Source organism: Neopelma chrysocephalum, unplaced genomic scaffold (genome assembly GCF_003984885.1).
Source record: "Neopelma chrysocephalum unplaced genomic scaffold, ASM398488v2 Primary Assembly neopelma1_189, whole genome shotgun sequence".
NCBI classification, from domain to species: Eukaryota; Metazoa; Chordata; class Aves; order Passeriformes; family Pipridae; genus Neopelma; species Neopelma chrysocephalum.
In genome coordinates, this window is record NW_020897851.1 from 750,710 (window position 1) to 768,983 (window position 18,274).

At 51.3% G+C, this 18,274-nt stretch overlaps 1 protein-coding gene and 1 long non-coding RNA gene across 7 annotated transcripts in view; both read left to right on the forward strand.

Moving 5' to 3' along the window:
• Positions 1-1,061: 1,061 nt before the first annotated feature.
• Positions 1,062-8,169, forward strand: LOC113976944. The gene is made up of 4 exons (XR_003537224.1): positions 1,062-3,180; positions 3,687-3,803; positions 4,812-4,964; positions 8,113-8,169. It is a non-coding gene; the product is annotated as an uncharacterized LOC113976944 (long non-coding RNA).
• Positions 8,170-13,822: 5,653 nt separating this feature from the next.
• GRM7 (glutamate metabotropic receptor 7) overlaps positions 13,823-18,274 on the forward strand; it is a 220,307-nt gene continuing 215,855 nt past the window's right edge. For 3 of the 6 annotated variants that reach the window (XM_027702625.1, XM_027702626.1, XM_027702627.1), the window contains exon 1: positions 13,823-14,448. In XM_027702625.1, the coding sequence (XP_027558426.1) occupies positions 13,939-14,448 (510 nt within the window). In that variant the 5' untranslated portion in view covers positions 13,823-13,938. The remainder of the gene's footprint in view (positions 14,449-18,274) is intronic. The other 3 variants (XM_027702630.1, XM_027702629.1, XM_027702628.1) reach the window with 2 other exon arrangements.

Sequence of the window (18,274 nt, forward strand, 5' to 3'; positions counted from 1 at the left end):
GGTAATTCAGGAGAGTAGCTGTGGGGAAACATCAGCCAGGGCAAGAAGGAGGAGAAATTTGAATTCAATTGGATTTCAGTAACTTCAGATTGGTTTTGAATCATATTTACATGCTTTTCCCTCTCTCATGTGTTTGCAAGTTTTATTGCTATGGTTCTCCACGTGGAGAACCTCATTGGAGCTCTGTGAATTAGGGGGTTGTTATTGCTGAGCAGGAGACGAACTGCGGGAAATGAGATCCTTCCCTGGAGTCCTTCCCAGGAAAGCTGTGGAAAACCTGGAGCTGAACCCAGACCCAGGAGACACAGAATGGCCCCAAAAAGAGTGGTGGGGTGGGCCAGGAACTGCCCCCAGGAAGCTGAGTTTGAAAACTCAACCAGCAGGAGGGATGCTGAGGGAAACGGGGACGTTCTGGGGGATGCTGAGGGAAACGGGGACGTTCCGGACCAAACCCTCCCTGCCTGTCCCAGAGATCCAGGAGCTCTGCAGCTTTCCTGCTGCTGCTTCCAGCAGTGCCTGGATGGGAGGATTTTGTACCTTTTCAGGCCGAGGACGAAGGTGAGAAATGGTTGAACACCCTGAGCTCCAACGGGAGCAGCAGCAGGAGCCGTGCTGATGGAAATGCCCCAAATCCACGGTGGGTTTGGGGAGGTTCTTTTCATTGTTGGCTGCGAGATTTCTGTGAAAGCTTTTCTAAATATGTATTTCAGGAGAAGGCAAAGGCTTCTCGCAGGGTGAACCAAATATGAAATTACAGATCTTGAAGGAGAACTGCGCTTGCAAAATGAAAAACATGATGTGGCACAGCAGAAATAGGACCATTGTCCTGAAGGCTTTGGAGCTGGCCTTTAAAGTGTAGTTTGGGGATTAATCATCAAATGGTTTTGTCATAGCAGTTTGACTCAAGTGGTTCTTTGCTTATATTGAAGACTTAAATTACACACTCATTGTCAATGAAATAATTTTAAATAATGCAGCTGTTAAAGTTGCCTGGTTTGACTGTTGGATTTTCAGTATTTGCTGGGTAATATCTGCTTCTTCACTCCTTCCTCTTCATCTGCAGGCCTCTGCTCCAAATGGGATCCCATGGGGGACTTTAATCTTCTCCAGACACCAGCCCTGCACTCCCACGTGCACTTGAGGTATGGAGCACTCCCAACACCCACCAGAATGACCAGGTAAAGACTTGGGTTCCTGCTGGTAAACCCAGCGTGGAGGACCTGGCCACCCAAGGCAAAGGTGGAGGTGGAATGGGTCTGCTTCCCACAGGGATTGTACTAATAGTAACTTTTTACTTCTCCTGATTTTGTAGAGTGTGTTCAGAGAATCATAGAATGACTAAGGTTGGAAAATACCTCCAAGATCATCATCAAGTCCAACCTTCCCTAGATGTGAACAATACCATAATTATATTGGTATAGAAATGGAAAATGTGCTCCAAAATATTTTGATCTGGAGAATTTGAGTTTAGTTCTAGTGGGAATTAAGCAGGAGAATTTTCAAGTAATTTATGTTTGAAATGCCTTCATAACTTGTGCTTCATAAAAACAGAGAGCAACATAAAATGACAGTAAAACTCCCATTTTGGAACTGGACATTCTCCCTCCTGGCAGCAAAGAGCAAAGGTAATTTGCTGTGTTTCAGAGAGGTTGTCAGTAGTTACTGTGATTTCAAATGATGTCACAGGAGCACTGAGACATCTCCATCCTGCGACTCCCAGGCGGTGCTTTGATGGGGAGTTGGTGATTTATGGCTCTGGATTAGAGTCCGTGGTTGGAATTAATGTCCTGGGCAGCAACAACAAAACCTCTGCAGGCTCCCCTGGTTCCCCCAGGCCTGGGCTGCCCTGTCCTGGCCCTGCTGAAAGTTTTGCCCTTTGGAAATCCAGGCAGGAGCTGCCTCTGTTGACGTGGGACCTCCTTATGTAACCCTCTTGCTACTGGAGCACCTCGGTGTAAATGGAAAAGTTGAGAAGAAAATACAAGAAGAAACACAAGAGGGTTTTTATTCCTCCTTAAGTGCTCTCATGGGTTTGCTGTCTTTTACTTGTTCCTCTCTTCTCCAGAATTAAATCTTTTCCTTTTTTACCCCTCAAAAAGCGTGAAAAGGGAAATTGCTAATGAATCAAAGCACAAGAAAAGTTAATGGTTGTGTCCAGAACACTGATTTTTCTTTGTGGGTGTAGCAGAACTAGAACTGGAGCCCACGTGGAGTCTCCATCCCGTTCTGCTCTGCACTCATCAGCCATCCCTCCAATTAATTAACTGCCTGAAATTAATATACAGACCAGCATCACTTTTAATTTCATTTTCTGTTTCTCCAAACTGAATTGCCTTTAATAAAAACCTTATAACAAGCAGATTTTCTCTTATCTGCTCCTGCCAACCCTGAGCCACCATTGGTATGTTTTACAATACTCTGTTTGATTGAGCCAGAGTTACACCCTGAGTTAATGAACAAGGCAGAGTGGGAATATAAGACAACTTTTCAACCTACAGATAATGCAGAACACTGTCAAATGGGTAATTCAAGAGAAAGAAGAAAACCTCTCCAAGTTTAACACAAAAATAAATGATGGGTTTAGCACTGCTACAGGAACATTGCATTTCCCAGAAGTAAAAAATTGTTTGGATCTGGGTCAAGACAAAAAAAAAAAAAATTGTAAAATTAAGCAACACTTCAAAGTTTGGATTTATTAGAAGTGAGTGAAGTTCATTGTCACCTGGTTTTCTTAAGGGCTGTGGAGTTTGTGTTTGACTTTATTCTTAAATATTTACAAGAAAACTAACCACCGTGTTTTGGTTCTGTAAATATTGACAGCAGGTTTTCGTCTTTCATTAGGAGGACCAATATTTGCTGCATTGGATCCGTGACCCTCAGGTTAAGTGCACAGAGAGATGGGACAGGGATCTTCTCACTGCCCTGAGGTTCAAACTGGGAACTAATGGGGGGGAAATGGGGGAATTGTGGACCTTTCCTGTTAAAATACACCAAATGTTTGAGCGAGAGATGCTCTTCTCCCTCAGGTGAAGTGTCCCAGGTATCTCCTGACTGTGGCTTTCAGGCTGATGTGGGTCTGGGCTCTCCTTCTCTCTGCCTTTGCTTTGTGGGAGCTTGGCTGATGCTGCAGCCCTTGCTGGCCCTGCTAAGCTTTATATTTGGAATTTTATATCCATGGAGGTTTGTGAAAATCCTCTTCATTTTTGCAAGCCCTTATTTAAGTCCCAGGTAATTAATTATCCACTGTGACCAAGCTCAGCATCCTTCCTAGAGGTGTCACACGTGCATCTAACGGAAGTTCCTGACTTAAAAATCAAAAATCCTTGAGTGAACATTGCACCTAAATTTTGGGGTTGGATTTGGTTGGTCTATGAGCTGTAAATTCCTAAGTAGCATTTGTCTATAGGGTCATAATGTGAGTCAAAAGCCTGACTTTTTAAAGGAATTCCACATTTCCCACCTGGAGTAATCACAGAAGACAATGCAGAGTGATTTTCAAGAACCCCAATTCCCTTGGTTTGAATGTTCTGTGTGATCTGTTAGTCAGAAATTCCATCATGTTTTGTACCATCCCTCAAAAATCTCAGCTCCAGTTTTTTTCCCTCCTCAGAGCTGTCTTGTGCCTGACAAACCCCACATTGTTCCTGTGTGTTCTTCTGCATTTATTTCGTGTCATCTTCTTCCAGGAAAGAAAAAAAAAAACCTAGAGCTTCTCTCACTTAGCACCCTTTGGGACAGCAGCTGTAGATGAAGAGCAAGCAATCAACATGTCAGGATAAAATTAGATTGCCACGGAGTACAAGGTTTGATCCAATATCTGTATCAGATTCGGTTTTCAGCTCTGCATATCACAAGACAATAACACTTGCTGAAGGTGCTCGGCACAAAGCAGCTTTTTCACAGATGCTTTTCATCTGTGGAAAAGCTGAGGAAAAGGGGGCAGGGTGAAATCAGCTATTTTACACTATTACCTCAATATTTAGCTGCAGTTATAAATAAGGAATGGATGCAGGAGTTGGCTCTTTGCTGTGTTTCTGTGCTCGTGTGTGTCTTCAGTGCAGGGCAGTGGTGGAGCCAGGATTAGAATCCCAGAATATTGTGAGGTGGAAGGGACCCAGAAGGGTCACTGAGTCCAGCTCTCCAGGGAATGGCCCATGCAGGGATCAAACCCCAACCCTGGTGTTGTTCAGCACCATCCTTTAACCAGCTGAGCTCAGCTCAGGACCCTGCAGCAGCACCAGGAGCTTGGGGAGCATTTCCCACACAAATCTCCCAACCACCCCTGCTTCCCATGCTCTGCTGTTCACTGGAGAGTCAGTTTAAAGTGAGGAAAATGGATTTATTTTGGTTAAACGAGATGGGAGATGGTTCTGGCAGCATCCAGAGCAGAGCCAGCCCAGAGCAAACCCCAGAGCCAGGTCCAGCTGGGTGCTGGGTCCTCACAGCACCTTCACTCTACAGACTTGGTGACATGGCCAGAGCCCTCAGAGACAGCTCTGATAAGGCCAGGGGGTGGATTACAGCTTGCACAGAAAAAAAATCTACATTTTGACATTTTTTTCTACTAAGTGCCCTATTACTTTCAAGAAGTAATATTTGCTTCCATTTAATTGGACAAAAGTTAGTGAAAATATTTCAATTATTCATCCAAACATGTGTGGTTTGGGTCAGACAGAGTGGTTTGGTTAACCTGAAGGACCCAACAGAACTCAAGTGCCAACAAGTTGGGCAGTGGCAGCTCCATGTGGCCACGACCACCTCTGTCTGTGCTATGATAACCTTTTTCTGACTGTTTGTCCATCTCCCACCAGGTCTCTGGTTACAGTAGCTGTCTCCTGAAGTGAACCATGAGTATGTCTGAGGTCTGGCTGGGGTTCCTGTGGGGGTACTGGGCCAAGGAGGAGTTTAACCCTCGGGCATCACAATTTGTGCCTCATGGAATCTTCAGCCATTGGAATGTCCTGGTAAGGGCAGAGTCACTGATTTGAACTCACTGGGGGTAAAATCCATCTTCTCTTGGGCATCAAAATATTGATACACACACACACAGAGCCTTTTTGTAACACCTGTGGCCCACTTAATCTCCTGTTTAAGGAATTTAACCTGGTTCTGCCTGCCCCCAGCTCTGGGGTTGGGGTGATGAGACTCCGAGGATGTTCCCCATCCCCACGTTATTTAATTCTCCAGACCAGCTCCCACCGCTCTGTCAATAGCTTTCAAATTAATGGTCCAATCTTTTAACTTAATGAGTTTGCAGTGACCCCAGTGGAAGTGGATCAGCTCAGAGGCTGTGGGCCCGGCTGGGTGCCCTTGTTGGTGCTGCAGCTGAAAGTAGTTCACCTACTTTAGACACAATCCCGGCACCTCGAGCTCCTCCGTGCCTTTGGAACTCATTAAAGCCTCCATTCCCGTCCTGCTGCTCCCAACAAAGAGGGGTTTAATAATGGCATTTTTGATTTTGTCCTGCAGTAACTCTGAGTTATTTTGAGGTCCTTTCTATGCTCGTTTAGCTCAAGCAACTGCTCTAGAAAGCTCTTGTCAGCCCAGGATTTCCTGGGAGACAGAATTCAGCACCTGCGTTTTCCAAATCCCTCTGCAAGGTTTGAAAAATCTTATTTCAATCATTACAATAACAAGGCACCTCAAACAAAACCAATATGATCAGAGCAGCCAGTAGGTGATGGAGATGTTTCCAGTCACTGTAAATTGTTGTGTTCTCTGGAAAACACAGTGAGTCTTGAAGAGGGAGCGCTCTGAAAATGCTGGGCTGTCACCTGGGATGCAGAAACTTCAATATTGGAGGATCCATAAACAGTAAAACCACATCAAGAGAAAACAATCTGTTATCATTAGCTGGGGAGACCAGGCCATCAATGTATTTTGCCTGAGTTTGCTTGTTGTTGTACACAGGGATAAAACCTTGCCCAGGCCAAGCTTTCTACAAAATGAATGAGGAAAGAAGTCAAGGGAATAAATGAAACGGATGAGGAAAAGATCTGCACTTTCACAAAATGTGCACAGCCAGGGAGAGACCTTAAAAAAAAAAAAGTTAAAACTTAATTTACAAAGAACACTCCTGACTTCTGTCATAAAATGTTCCAAAACAATCTCATGACTCAATTTCTGCAGCCATTGAAGTAGGAAGAATTACATAAGATCCTTGCTGTTTGCTTTATATTATGCTTAACTCATATTCTCAATGATTCATTATCAAGGTTTGTCAGATCTAATTAAGAGGAGTGCCAGCTGTGATGGTGTTTGATATCACAGCACCTTGCACGGTGGGGACTCAACCTCATGTGGAATGAGCTCAGAGCAACTGGTGATTTGGTGCTTTGGGGCTCCCTGTGCTCTGGGCTGTTCCAAAAGGGAAGGGATTTAGTGGAGAAGTTCCTCTTTAACTTGAAATGGTGTTTTCTGTGAATCTTTATTAAGGCAAACAAACAACAAAAAGTATGGAATTACCAATATGATTTTCTTTCCTGTGGTAAGTAACCTCTCTTTCATTAAATAAATATTATTAATTCCAAAAAAGACAGTTTTCAAGTCAGGAAGGCATGAGTGTGAGAACACTGCATGTGGTCATGGAAGGTGTCCATGGAAGGTGTCCCTGCCCATGGCAGAGGGTTGGAGCTGGATGGTCTGTAAGGTCCCTTCCACCCCAAACCATTCTGTGATTCTATGGCTTTGTGTCCAAGTTTTCAATGCTGATATGAACTGTCCAGTGAGCTCATAAACCTCTGGAAGCAGTTTACAAAGATAAACCTTTCTGACCCACATTTGATACAGGCAAAGTCATCCATCCTAGAATCTGAGCACTGGGTCCTGCAGGAGGGATGATGATGATTATATATTTTTCAGAAATATATAAACCCTTTTCTGTCTGAATTCTTTGGGGTGGAAAAAAAAGGTCGAATATTTTTAAAATATCTTGCTTAAAATTTGGCAAAGCCGTAAAGGACAGAAGAGAGTTGCTTGTGGCTGGGAGAAAAAAAAGGCTCTCAAGAGCATCCTGAGTGATTCCATCAGCTTCAATGCCACTGTGTCCCTCAGAAAAGTCCAGGCAGCACAGCCAGCCGGGGAGGAGGAGACCTGGCTGTGCTCAGTTCATTGTCTGACATTACAAAACTGTCATTATTTTGAGAAAGCTGTCTTATTTAATTATCAGAAATGTACAATTCCTTCATTCTCAGGCTAGCATTGGAAGAGATGTTCCAAGCATTAAGCAAATCACAATACACTTAGTAAATAAGAAACTGAGAGAATAATAAGTGTTTGAGAAGCCAAAGTTATTGTTGTGTGTGAATGGCAGCGATTCAATGATTTGGCTGAAGCTCATGGAGCTGCCTGTTTGAAATATCTGTGATCTCTAAGGAGTGCTTTGAAAGTGTCTCCAAAGGAATTGATGGATCCATTCCTCTCCAATGCTGGGATGGCTTTCAGAGCCCTGGGACAGGAGCTGATGGGGCTGCAAGGGGAAAAATGGGGCTTTTGGTGGGAAAAATGCTGCGAGTCTCCTCTGTCCCCCAAGGCAGAGGGGACTGAAGGAACCCGAGTTCCTGTTTGGAAAGTGGAAATTGCTCCAAACTGACCAAACCCCTCATCCCTGGGAGCAGCAAGGGCCTTCCTCCCCTCCCATTCCATCTTTCCCTGGTAGTGGGAATGGTGGTACCAGACCCCTGCACTGGGGTTCCTTTTTCTAACCACGTGCTACACGGAATCACAAAATCATTTGGATTGGAAAGGACCTTTCAGGTCATCAAGTCCAACTATAAACCCAGCACTGCCAAGTCCAGATTGTTTCTTGCTATACTTTCCAAAATATAGCAAGTTTGGCTTTAAAAATGGTGTTTAGAAAAAAATTTTATTTGATTTTGATTTCAGCTTTGGTCACTTCTGAAACTGTTTTCTTGATGGAGACAACTGAGTTTTGAAAACCCAAGGAAATTCTAATGAAGAACCCAAGACTTGTTGGCAATATCCTCCCCTGGTTATCCTGCAGGTTTCCTCTATTAGTCTGGTGGTATTTTTACATGAATAACCTGTACTGAAATTTCAAAATTTACCATCTCTTCACTTGTAAAAGCTTAGAGGGCTGTTATTTTTTTCCAGTGGTATTATCAGAAATTCCCTTTCCAGGTCTGTGGAGCTCCTGATGCCCAGGATGTGGAAGGTATGATACAAACACGAGCAGGGGCTGCTGCTGTACACTGGCACCTTCTGTCAGAGCTGCTCTCTTAGTGCTGAGGCTGCTGCATGGACAGAGGGCTCCTGGAAGGTTTTCACACCTTGGCAGGAGATGCTCAGCACAGGTTGGTGAGGGCTCCTCTGTCCCTGTGCCCGGCACGTCCCTCCCCAGGGGGGGGATTCAATATTTTGGGACGTGACCCGTGGCACAGAGCAGCGGGTGAGGGACCTCCCTGGTGGGTCCCAGAGCATGTGCTGCACCCGTGGGGTGCCAGGGAGGGGTCTCCAGGGGGACCCTTGTGCCACGTCAGCCGCGGGTCCCTGCGGTTCGTGGCGTCTGCCGGCGCGGCGGGACCTGCTGCCTGGGAACGGGGCCAGCACAGAGCTGGCCTGGGCCCCACATCCTCAGCTCCAGCTCCCTCCTCCTCCTCCCAGGGCCCTCTGTCCTCCCAGGGCTCTCTCTCCTCCAAGGTTCTCTCCCCTCCTCCCAGAGCCTTTTGCTCTTCCCAGCAGCCCAGGAGGCAGCACAGGGAGGGGACTGCAAATGGAAAATAACTGTGGGTGTGATGTTGGACCTTGGAGAGCAGCAAAGGGAAGGAACATTTATTTCTCTCCCTGCAGTGGCCAAGGTTGGGGCTCTCAGAGCTGCTCTGCTCTCACACGGGGTCACACCAGAGGATTAGGCCCAGAGACTTCGTTTAGCACAGAATGTTCATTGAGGGGTTTTTTTCTTTATAGACTTGGAAATAACCCATAGCATGTCTTGTAGATTTAATAACTTCATATGGTTTATAAATTATAATCGATAGTATATTTATTTATAAATTATTTATAAATTATAATTTACTTATATATTATAATATAATATAGTATAATGTAATATTTTAATAATTTGCTGTCCCCTGTCCTCCCCAGAAACCAGAGCCACCCTGTCACCTTCTCTTTTTAAACAGCAACAACAAAGCCCTGAGTTAAGGATCTGAGTTTTTCACTGGCCTCTGCTCCAAAAATCCATTATTTTCTGAACACCAGACACAGGAGCTCTGGCTGCTGTCCCAGCCCTGACTTCACCCAACAAGTTAATTGCTTGTACCACATCCATGACAGTTGTCCAAGCTGACCTCTGACAGCCCAGCAGCCTCGTGCCACATTCCCAACATTAGAAAGATTGTTTTATTCCTCCTTCTTGCCATTCCATCGCTCTTTGTTTTGCTTCCAGTGGTCAGTTGTAACAGGATTTCGTGTTCACTCTGCCAGTTGCCCAAATAAAAGCAATGTTTAATTATACAGCAGCCCTGAAAGGAGATGCAGGAGATCCTCCTGTGATGGAGATCGCACCACTCCCAGAAGGATGCCAGGGATGAGGCTGATTCCTTGCTGGCAAAACCTTTGCTTATCCAGGAGCAATTTGGCTGAATCCACCATCTTATTTGACAGGCAAGTTAAGAAACGTTTTTTAATATGCTCTTGGATGTGTTTAACCACTGTTTACTTTGAAACAAACTCTCCTGCTAGAAAGATCAGGCTTGATTTGTTCTCTTGTTGTTGTTGGGTTTGCTTTATTTTTCTGGTGAACTTTTGTTTTGATTTGTGGGTGGTTTGGGGCTTTTTGTGAAGCAAACCTGCACTGGGGGAGATGGAGCGTGTCCCCAGCTCTGCCAAGTGTCAGGCAGTGGGACTGTGCCCCTGGGTTGTGGAGACACAGATGGGACTTGACTTTGGTTTCTGGGTGCCTGGTCCTACCTGGAGTGGTACCGGTGCCTCAAACCCCAGTGCCAGCTTCCCTGGTGTGCCATTCTTTGGGTGAGAAAAGCACAGCAGCTTCATTCTTGTCCCAGGAGGTCTCCAGGCTGTGCTGGTGGGAGGACACAGCTCCCAAGGTTGAACAGGGCATGGAAAGGACGTGTTCACTGTCCCTGGCTGCTCAGAGTGACTTGTGCCGGGAGTTGGGTTTGGTGCACGAATGACTCACTGGGAAGTGAAGCACAAAACATCACATTGAAATGACTTTCCCACCATTCCCATATGCTTCTGTCAATATTCCCATTAAAGACATAAAGCACTGGGTGCTGCAATGGCATCACTTTCTGAGTGGTTCCAGACTCCAGCTCCAGCTCTGCCGTGAGTTGCTGTGTGCACGTGGGAACGCTGATGCTCTGAGGGTGGGGGAGTGCAGCTTGCAGTGGACATGATTCAACTTTTCTTTAGGAATTGCTTGTTGAATCCCTTTAGTTGGCTGTTCTGGCGGGCCATGGGGAGGGGAGGATGTTTTAGCTGCAGTGGGATGGGGACTGTCACACGCTCAGGTGTGATACACTCTCTGTCGTGTTTAGTCAGCGCTGTGTCACCTCCAGGTGTTCAACAATCCAAATGGAAATCAGAGAGTCACAGACTCATTTGGGTTGGAAAAGGCCTTTAAGATCATCAAGTCCAAATGCTTCTTCCAAGGCAAACACAGCAGTGACAGATGCACAGGCTGTTATTATGTTTAGTTCTTTGTCTGAGAGGACCAGAGTGGGTGGAGGTAGCTGAGTGCACAGAGTGGATGGAGCTCAGGTACGATGGAAGGGAGATATTGTCTATTTAAGAGTTAAATTTAAAAGGCAGGAGATTGATAACTGATAAACAGGGTTTTTCCAGGCAATGTCCAATGGTATTTGTCACCAAGGGAGCCTAGTACTGCACAGGAGTGGAAGAGGGACTGGGCACTTTTATGGATATCAAGAATATTCAGAGTAATGATTAACTATATCAATTTTTGTACTGTAATTAGAATAATTTTTCATGCTTCAGGGCTTGAACCAATTTCTGTATATGAGAGACCAGGAAGAGATTTATGGCAGGAACAGATTAAAGGCATCTGCACACAGCAAAGCTCCAGCCTTTTCTTCTGACACATCTGCTGTTCCAGGACAAGGTCCTGGGCTAAGATGGACCCTGGGTCTGCCCTGGTCAGCTGTGTCAGTTCCTATGTTCCTTAGGGGATCTGGTGTGGAGTATGGACACTGATTCTTTAGGTAAACCAAGGTGTGAGGGAAGGAGAATGAAGCAGAGAGCAAGGCCTGGGTGATGGCACAAGCTGGATCACGATACCCAAATTACAATGAAATAATCTTTTGTGATGTTTTCACTCCATGGAAAAAGTAATTTTTGGTCCCAAGCCTGAAAATTATAATTTCTAGTAGAGAACTCCAGCTGCTTTTATTGTTGTTTATGCCTGTTATATCCTGGCCCTGCTGCAAATCTTCTGACCCACTACGTCTGTCCAGTTCTGCTGCTGGTTCCAAACATCCCCTTTCACCAGGGAACATTCATTGGCTGCTCTGGTTCTGGTGGTGTTTGAATAGCACCAGTTTGGAGCCCTTGCTTGTGGGAACTTCTGCCAAAAATGAGTGGACACAGAACCAACAAAAAAAGAAAGAAGAAAAAGTTGGAAAATATGGTAAGGACACAATTTAAAAAGTACAGAGATTTGAAGGTGTTCAAATGGTTTAATAATTACTGGAAGATGTGGCATTAACCCTTGGGCAGCTCCCTCTCTGTCAGGCCCTGGGCAGCAAAGCCACTCGCTGTGTCTGCCAGACTGGTCACGCTGCAGCACTTCAGTGTTGGGAGATAAAATTTGTCTGGGCCAAAACAGATAAAAACCATCAGTTTTTACTGATGGTTTTTACTGTTACAGCAGTAACAGTTGTGTTACTCTACTTCACTGAAATATAATGTGTTGGAAATGAAGCAATCACTGGAGCTGCCTCTGAGTGACACTTCAGAGGAGTAGCTGAGTTGATGAGAAGCTCAACGTGCCCTGGCCCTGGGCACCGAGAGCCCAGAACCCCCCGTGCCCTGGGCTGACCCCACAGCGTGGGCAGCAGGGCAGGGGGGGATTCTGCCCCTCTGCCCCTCAGGGGAGACCCCCCTGCAGAGCTGCTCCAGCCCTGGGGAACAGCACAGGAGGGACAGGGAGCTGCTGGAGCAAATCCAGAGGAGACACCAAGATAATCAGAGGGCTGGAGCCAGGCTGGGAGAGCTGAGGGGGTTCATCTGCAGAAGAGAAGGCTCCAGGGAGAGCTGAGAGCCCCTTGCAGGGCCTAAAGGGGCTCCAGGAGAGCTGGAGAGGGACTGGGGACAAGGAGTGGAGGGACAGGACAAGGGGGAATGGCTTCACACTGCCAGAGTGCAGGGATAGATGGGATATTGGGAAGAAATCCTTCCCTGGGAGGGAGGTGAGGCCCTGGCACAGGTTGCCCAGAGAAGCTGTGGCTGCCCCTGGATCCCTGGAAGTGTCCAAGGCCAGGTTGGACGGGGCTTGGAGCAACCTGGGCTGGTGGAAGGTGTCCCTGCCCATGGCTGGGGTGGCACTGGATGAGATTTAAGGTCCCTTCCACCCAAACCAGTCTGTGGTTCCAATCCATTCCATGACTGGGCAGGTTGAACATGTGGAGTGCTGCTGGTCTGGAGTGTGTGAGAGGCCAAATGATGAACAGCAGCTACACATGATCTGGTATTTATGAAGGAGGAATTAAAGGTTGTGTCCAAAAAACGTGCTTGGTCTGGTAGGAATATCTGAGAGATGTATTTTCCATTACTCTTGAACTGGGAATATGACAGGGTGTGGATTTGCTGGTCAGCACAGAATGGCAACAGGTGCTGTCTCTTTGGGTGTCAGAGTTTTGGGTGAAGGAAACAAAACCGGGACGTTGCAGCATCCTCCAGATCTGGGTGTGCAGAACAAAAATGGGTCTGGAGATCTTGAAACAGAAGGATGCATTGCTTCGGATCTGGGAGTACGGGGTTACATCCAAACTCCTCCTCCTCCTCGCGGGCTCCGTCGGTACCCACCTCAGCGGGAGGAGGATCTCGTTTCCATGTCAGAATCCAGATTGCTGCTTTGGCAACGAGAGCCAGCGCTGTGCTGGCGGGCTGCTCCAGCACCCCGGCGGGCTGCGGGGCTCTGCGGGCGCGGCCCCCGCTGCTCCCCGGCCGGGCCCGGGCCCCGCGAGCGGGGGGCGCTGCGATACCGCCCGGGAGAACGAGGAGGAGGAGGAGGAGGAGGAGGAGGAGGATGCTCCAGTGGGGCTGAGCGACTGTCCCCGCGGAGGCGCCTTTGACGGGCTCTCCCGAGCCGCTCCCAGCTCCGGCTCCGGGCTCCGGCCGCGGGGAGCGGGGTGTCCCCGGACCCCCCTTCCCAGCGCCGGCGGGTCCGGCCGGGCCGCGCAACATCTGTGAACACCCATCCCCCGGCGGGGCGGGCGGAGGGGCCGGGGCCGTCCCCATCCCGGCTCCATCCCATCCGCATCCCCATCGCATCCTTATCCCATCCCCATCCCTATCCCACCCTTATCCCATCCCATCCCCATCCCCATCCCATCCCATCCCTATCCTACTCCTATCCCATCCCTATCGCACTCCTATCCCATCCCACCCACACCCCTATCCCATCCCATCCCACCCCATCCCATCCCCACCTCCATCCCCACCTCCCCCCTCCCATCCCATCCCATCCCGCTCCCAGCCGGTCGGGGCGGTGCTGCGGTGGCTGCGCAGCGGCGGCGGGCGGGGCGGGCCGGGGGCGGGCGGCCCCGGCGCTTTAAAGCGGCCGCGGCGGTCGCGGTGCCCAGCGCCGGGAGCCGGGAGCGCGGCGGGCAGGGCGGGCGGGAGCGGCCGAACCCCGCAGCCCTCCCCGGCCATCCCGCCCGGCCCGGCCCCTCGGGAGCGCGGGGCAGCGCCGGGGGCGGCGGCGGCGGCATCACCATGGTCGGGCCGGGCCGGCTGCTGCGGCTGCTGGCGCTGCTCGAGCTGCCCTGCTGCCTCCTGGAGCTGCTGCTCGGGGAGGCGGCCCGCGGGCAGGAGATGTACGCGCCCCACTCCATCCGCCTGGAGGGGGACATCACCCTGGGCGGCCTCTTCCCCGTGCACGCCAAGGGCCCCCCGAGCTCGCCCTGCGGGGACATCAAGAAGGAGAACGGCATCCACAGGCTGGAGGCGATGCTCTACGCGCTGGACCAGATCAACAGCGACCCGGACCTGCTGCCCAACGTCACGCTGGGCGCCCGCATCCTGGACACCTGCTCCCGGGACACCTACGCGCTGGAGCAGTCCCTCACCTTCGTGCAGGCGCTCATCCAGAAGGACACCTCCGACGTGAGGTGCACGAACGGCGAGCCGCCCGTCTTCGTCAAGCCGGAGAAAGTAGTTGGAGTGATCGGGGCGTCGGGAAGTTCCGTGTCCATTATGGTGGCCAACATCCTCCGGCTCTTCCAGGTAGGGCTGCCGGCGCCGGGCCGGGCGGGTGCCGGAGCCCCGGGCCGTGGCGGGGGGCTCTGCCGCCGCTCCCCGCTCCCCTCCTGCCTCTCCAGGTGCTCCATCCGCCTCCCTCCGGAGCAGCCGCCTTCCCTCCCTGCCGCCCTCCCCGTTCCAGCATCCTCCCCCGGCTCCCTTCTCCACGGTGCGTGGCGCTTTCTGGATTTATCGCCCCATTTGCACGAAGCGATCCCTGAGGGAAAGGAGAAAAAAAATATATAGGAGAGGCAAAGGCGATGGTTGCGCTGGGTTTGCGTTAGCGAGAGCCGTGGCTCGGCGGGGATGCGGGCGCAGGGCATCCCAGTGGGACACGGCCGGGACACCGCGCGTGGAAGCGCCGGCGGTGCGGGGCAGGAGCTGGGGGCCGCGGCCGCTCACGGCCCAGCGGTCGCGGAAGGTCTGGAAGGGGTCGGAGGGAGCTTTCCCCGGCGGCTCTTGACCGAGATAGGGCTGTGCGGGGCAGCTCCAGCGGCAGCCCCTTCCCGGGTCGGGGTCCCGCTGCCCCCCGGCCCCGCCTGGACGGAGCGGGGACCCGGCGGGGACCCGGGGCTGGGGGCGGCTGCAGCCCGGGAGCGCCGCTCCGCGCCCGCCGAGGCTCCGGCGGCTCCGGGAGGAGCCGAGGGATGAGCAGAGCCGGAGGATTAGAGAACCGTGTGAGTGTGTGCGGGGGAGATGCGCTGCAGCGCCTGCCCGTTTTTCCCCCCCCCGTCCTCCCTCTCACCCCCCCGGGCGCGCTGCGATCGTGCCCCTCTCGCCCCCGGGGCTGAACCTCGGTGGGTGTCGGGGCACGGAGACTTGTCACCCCCCGCTCCATCCTCCTACCCTTCTCCGGCGCCCCAAGCCCGGCAGCGGGCATCTGTCCGGGGCTGAGCCGGGCTTCGGTCCCCGGAGGGATGGGGGTGTCCCCCCGGGATGGGGGGTCCTCCAGGGGCCCCGGTGCAGCCGCCGAGCCCCCTCAGCGAGCCCCGGGTGCTCCTCGGCAGCGATCGCGGGTGCGGTGACAGTGACAGAAGCGCCACCAGATGCATCGTGAGCAGCGGAGTTCCTCGCTCCCTGTCCTACGCCTTCGCATGCGGAAGGTGGTGGTGGGGTTTATTTTTATTTTTGTGCAGCGGGCGGAGAGATCCCCCGCTTTTCCCAGCTGGAAACTTGCGAGGTTTTCACGGCAAATCCACTCCGTGCTGTCAGCAGCCGCCGATCCTCCGTATTCCCATCTGTCCGCGCCAGCTCCGGCCGCTGCTGCCGAGGCGAGCGGAGCGCTGCGCCTTCCCATCGCTGCCCCTCGCTGTGCCCAGCCGGGCTCCGTCCTGCCCGTTTCCCTGAAGGAACACCGAGGATCTGGTTTTTCCCTGCTCGCCTCCCCCTCCGGGCACGTTCGAACGCGCCTTACGGCCGCGGATCCAGCGCTCTGCTGAATCCCCGACAATTCGTGCGGCCCCATCGCGCCCGTCTCCGCTTCCCGGCGCTGCCTCGGCTCGTGTGAAGGAGCCTGGCACCGCTCCCACCCCGGGCTGCCTCCCGCTCCACGCTCCTCGCATCGCGAACACCCTGCCCGGGCTGCAAACCAGATGATCTCATGTTCTGCGTGAGCCGGAGCCGCGGAGCGGGGAGGGATGAGCGGAGCTGAAGTTGGGCTCAAGTACCGGCTCGGCAGCCGCGGAGCTGCTCGAGGCTCCCACCAGCCAGGAGGGCGGAATTACCCAGCTGTTCCACACCGGGTCTCGTCCCAGAGCAAATCCCGGGCGCTCCCTTCCGAGGGCTGGTTCAGAAGGAAATCCTGGGCACCGGGAGCCTTTGGGATAATGCCACGATACCTGCAAAATCCGTGGTGATTCATTACGTAATGGAGTTTGCAGAAAATAAGATATTTAGACGGTTTCTGCATTTCTGAGATACTTGTATAAACTAAATATTTTAATGTGTTGTGACGAAGCATCTGTTCAAAATTGCTTTTCAACCAAATCATCCAGAAAGCAGGAACTGGCCCATACTGAGGGATTTTACTGAATATATATTTTACAGCTTGGTTCAACCGCCTTTAAGCAGATCTTTCATGCAGTAAAACTGTCCCCTATTGTCCTCTCCTCCTTCAAAACACAGTTCAGAACATGTTCCAGCCAGAGAGAAATAGAAAAGAACTATTTTAGGAGGAGAACTGGACCTGTTAAGCAATTAAATGCCATTGTGTGGCGGTGGGTGAGAAGCTGTAAGTTACTGGAAGGAGGAAAACCAAGTAGCCAACACAAAAACCTTGTGAGCCTTTGAAATACTCTCTGAAATTCTTGAGTGTTGCAGCCAGCGTGACACTCAGGGGTCACTGGGTCCAGTTTGCTTCTCAGGGGTCAATATGGATTTTACTGGCTGTGGCAGTGGGGTGAGGGGTGAGTGAGTGGCTCTTGAACACTTATTTTCATGCCCAAACTGGCTTTTCCCTCACATCTGCTAGATAAAAACTCTTTCCATCTGTGGAGGCTCCTGCAAAGAAATCTCACTTGTGTTTATATTTCTCTGTCAGCATCTTGGAAGAGAAATATTTGTGCTGTATCTTAATGCAGGGAGCAAATCTGTGTGTGTGTGTAACCAAAGGGGGCACAGCAGGGGCTGCTCAGCCAGCTCCTGGTGCTTCTGGCTCTTTCTCCTCAGGATGGGGAAGGCTGAAGCTGTTCATCTTCTGATATCTCTCCATGCAGCTCCCCTGCCCGTTCCCAATCCACCACGGAGGGTTGGGAGCATCTTCAGCTGCTGCCAACAGGTGGATCAGCCTGGGAAGGCAGTTCCTCTGCCAGGGTCCTCTGGCTGGAATTCATCCGTGTGATTACTGTTGGAATTTGTAGGAGATTTCCTTTGGTTAAAAAAAAAAAAGAAAAGATGATGTGAAGCTTCCACGAGACCTGGGCTTGTTCCTGTGTGAGGGGTCCCTCCCCCTGCCTCTGCACCTCTCTCCTCACTCATCCCTGAACTGTGCCTTGGAGAGAAGATGGTGGGAATGGTTGTGGTGGGGGTTTCCTCCTGGAGTGTGGGGATGGCACAGAGTCCCAGCTGGTGCTGGAGCCAAGGGAAGCTGGAACCCCCCCTCTCCTGCCTGCCTGAGGTGTCTGTGCTGGTGGAGCCAAGCTGGGACTCGGAGCAGGAGGAGTGGTCACGGCTCCCACTGAGTCACACGGGAGCTGTGGACACGCTGGTGGGCACAGGAATTGCCAGTGGGGACAGGATGCCTCCTAAGGCCACGTGTGTGAGGATTCCTCTTCCAAAATGACAACAGATGAGAGGTGGAACCGCCAGGCTTTGAGAGAGGGGGAGGTTTTACCCCCAGGTAAAAAGGACTCTGTGTGGGACCTTCCATGAGTTACTACAGTTAAAACGCCCAAGAACATCTTCAGGAGCAGGTCAGAGCCCCCAGCTGAGCAGGGCTGGGGGTGTGACTCCCTCTGGAAGCCAGTGCAGACGAGCTCTCTCCAGCCTGGCCGTGGCTCCTCCTGGCAGGGGTTGAGCCGGGAGGTGCCCCTGGTTGGATGCTTTGTTTTCCCATCCCTGTTACTGAACTCCATCCTCCTCAGCAGCAGGGTGGCAGTGCCCTGACAGGAGATACAGTGGGACACTGTGCCCTCTGGGGGCTTCTCCCGGGGGCTGTACCCCATCCCCATCCTGCTGGGAAGGGGCTGCTCAGCCAGGAATGTGAGAGCAGGGCTATGTGCCCAGGATTGTGCCCAGGAGTGTGCCCAGCCCCAGGGCTGTGTGCCCAGGATTGTGCCCAGCAGTGTGCCCAGCCCCAGGGCTGTGTGCCCAG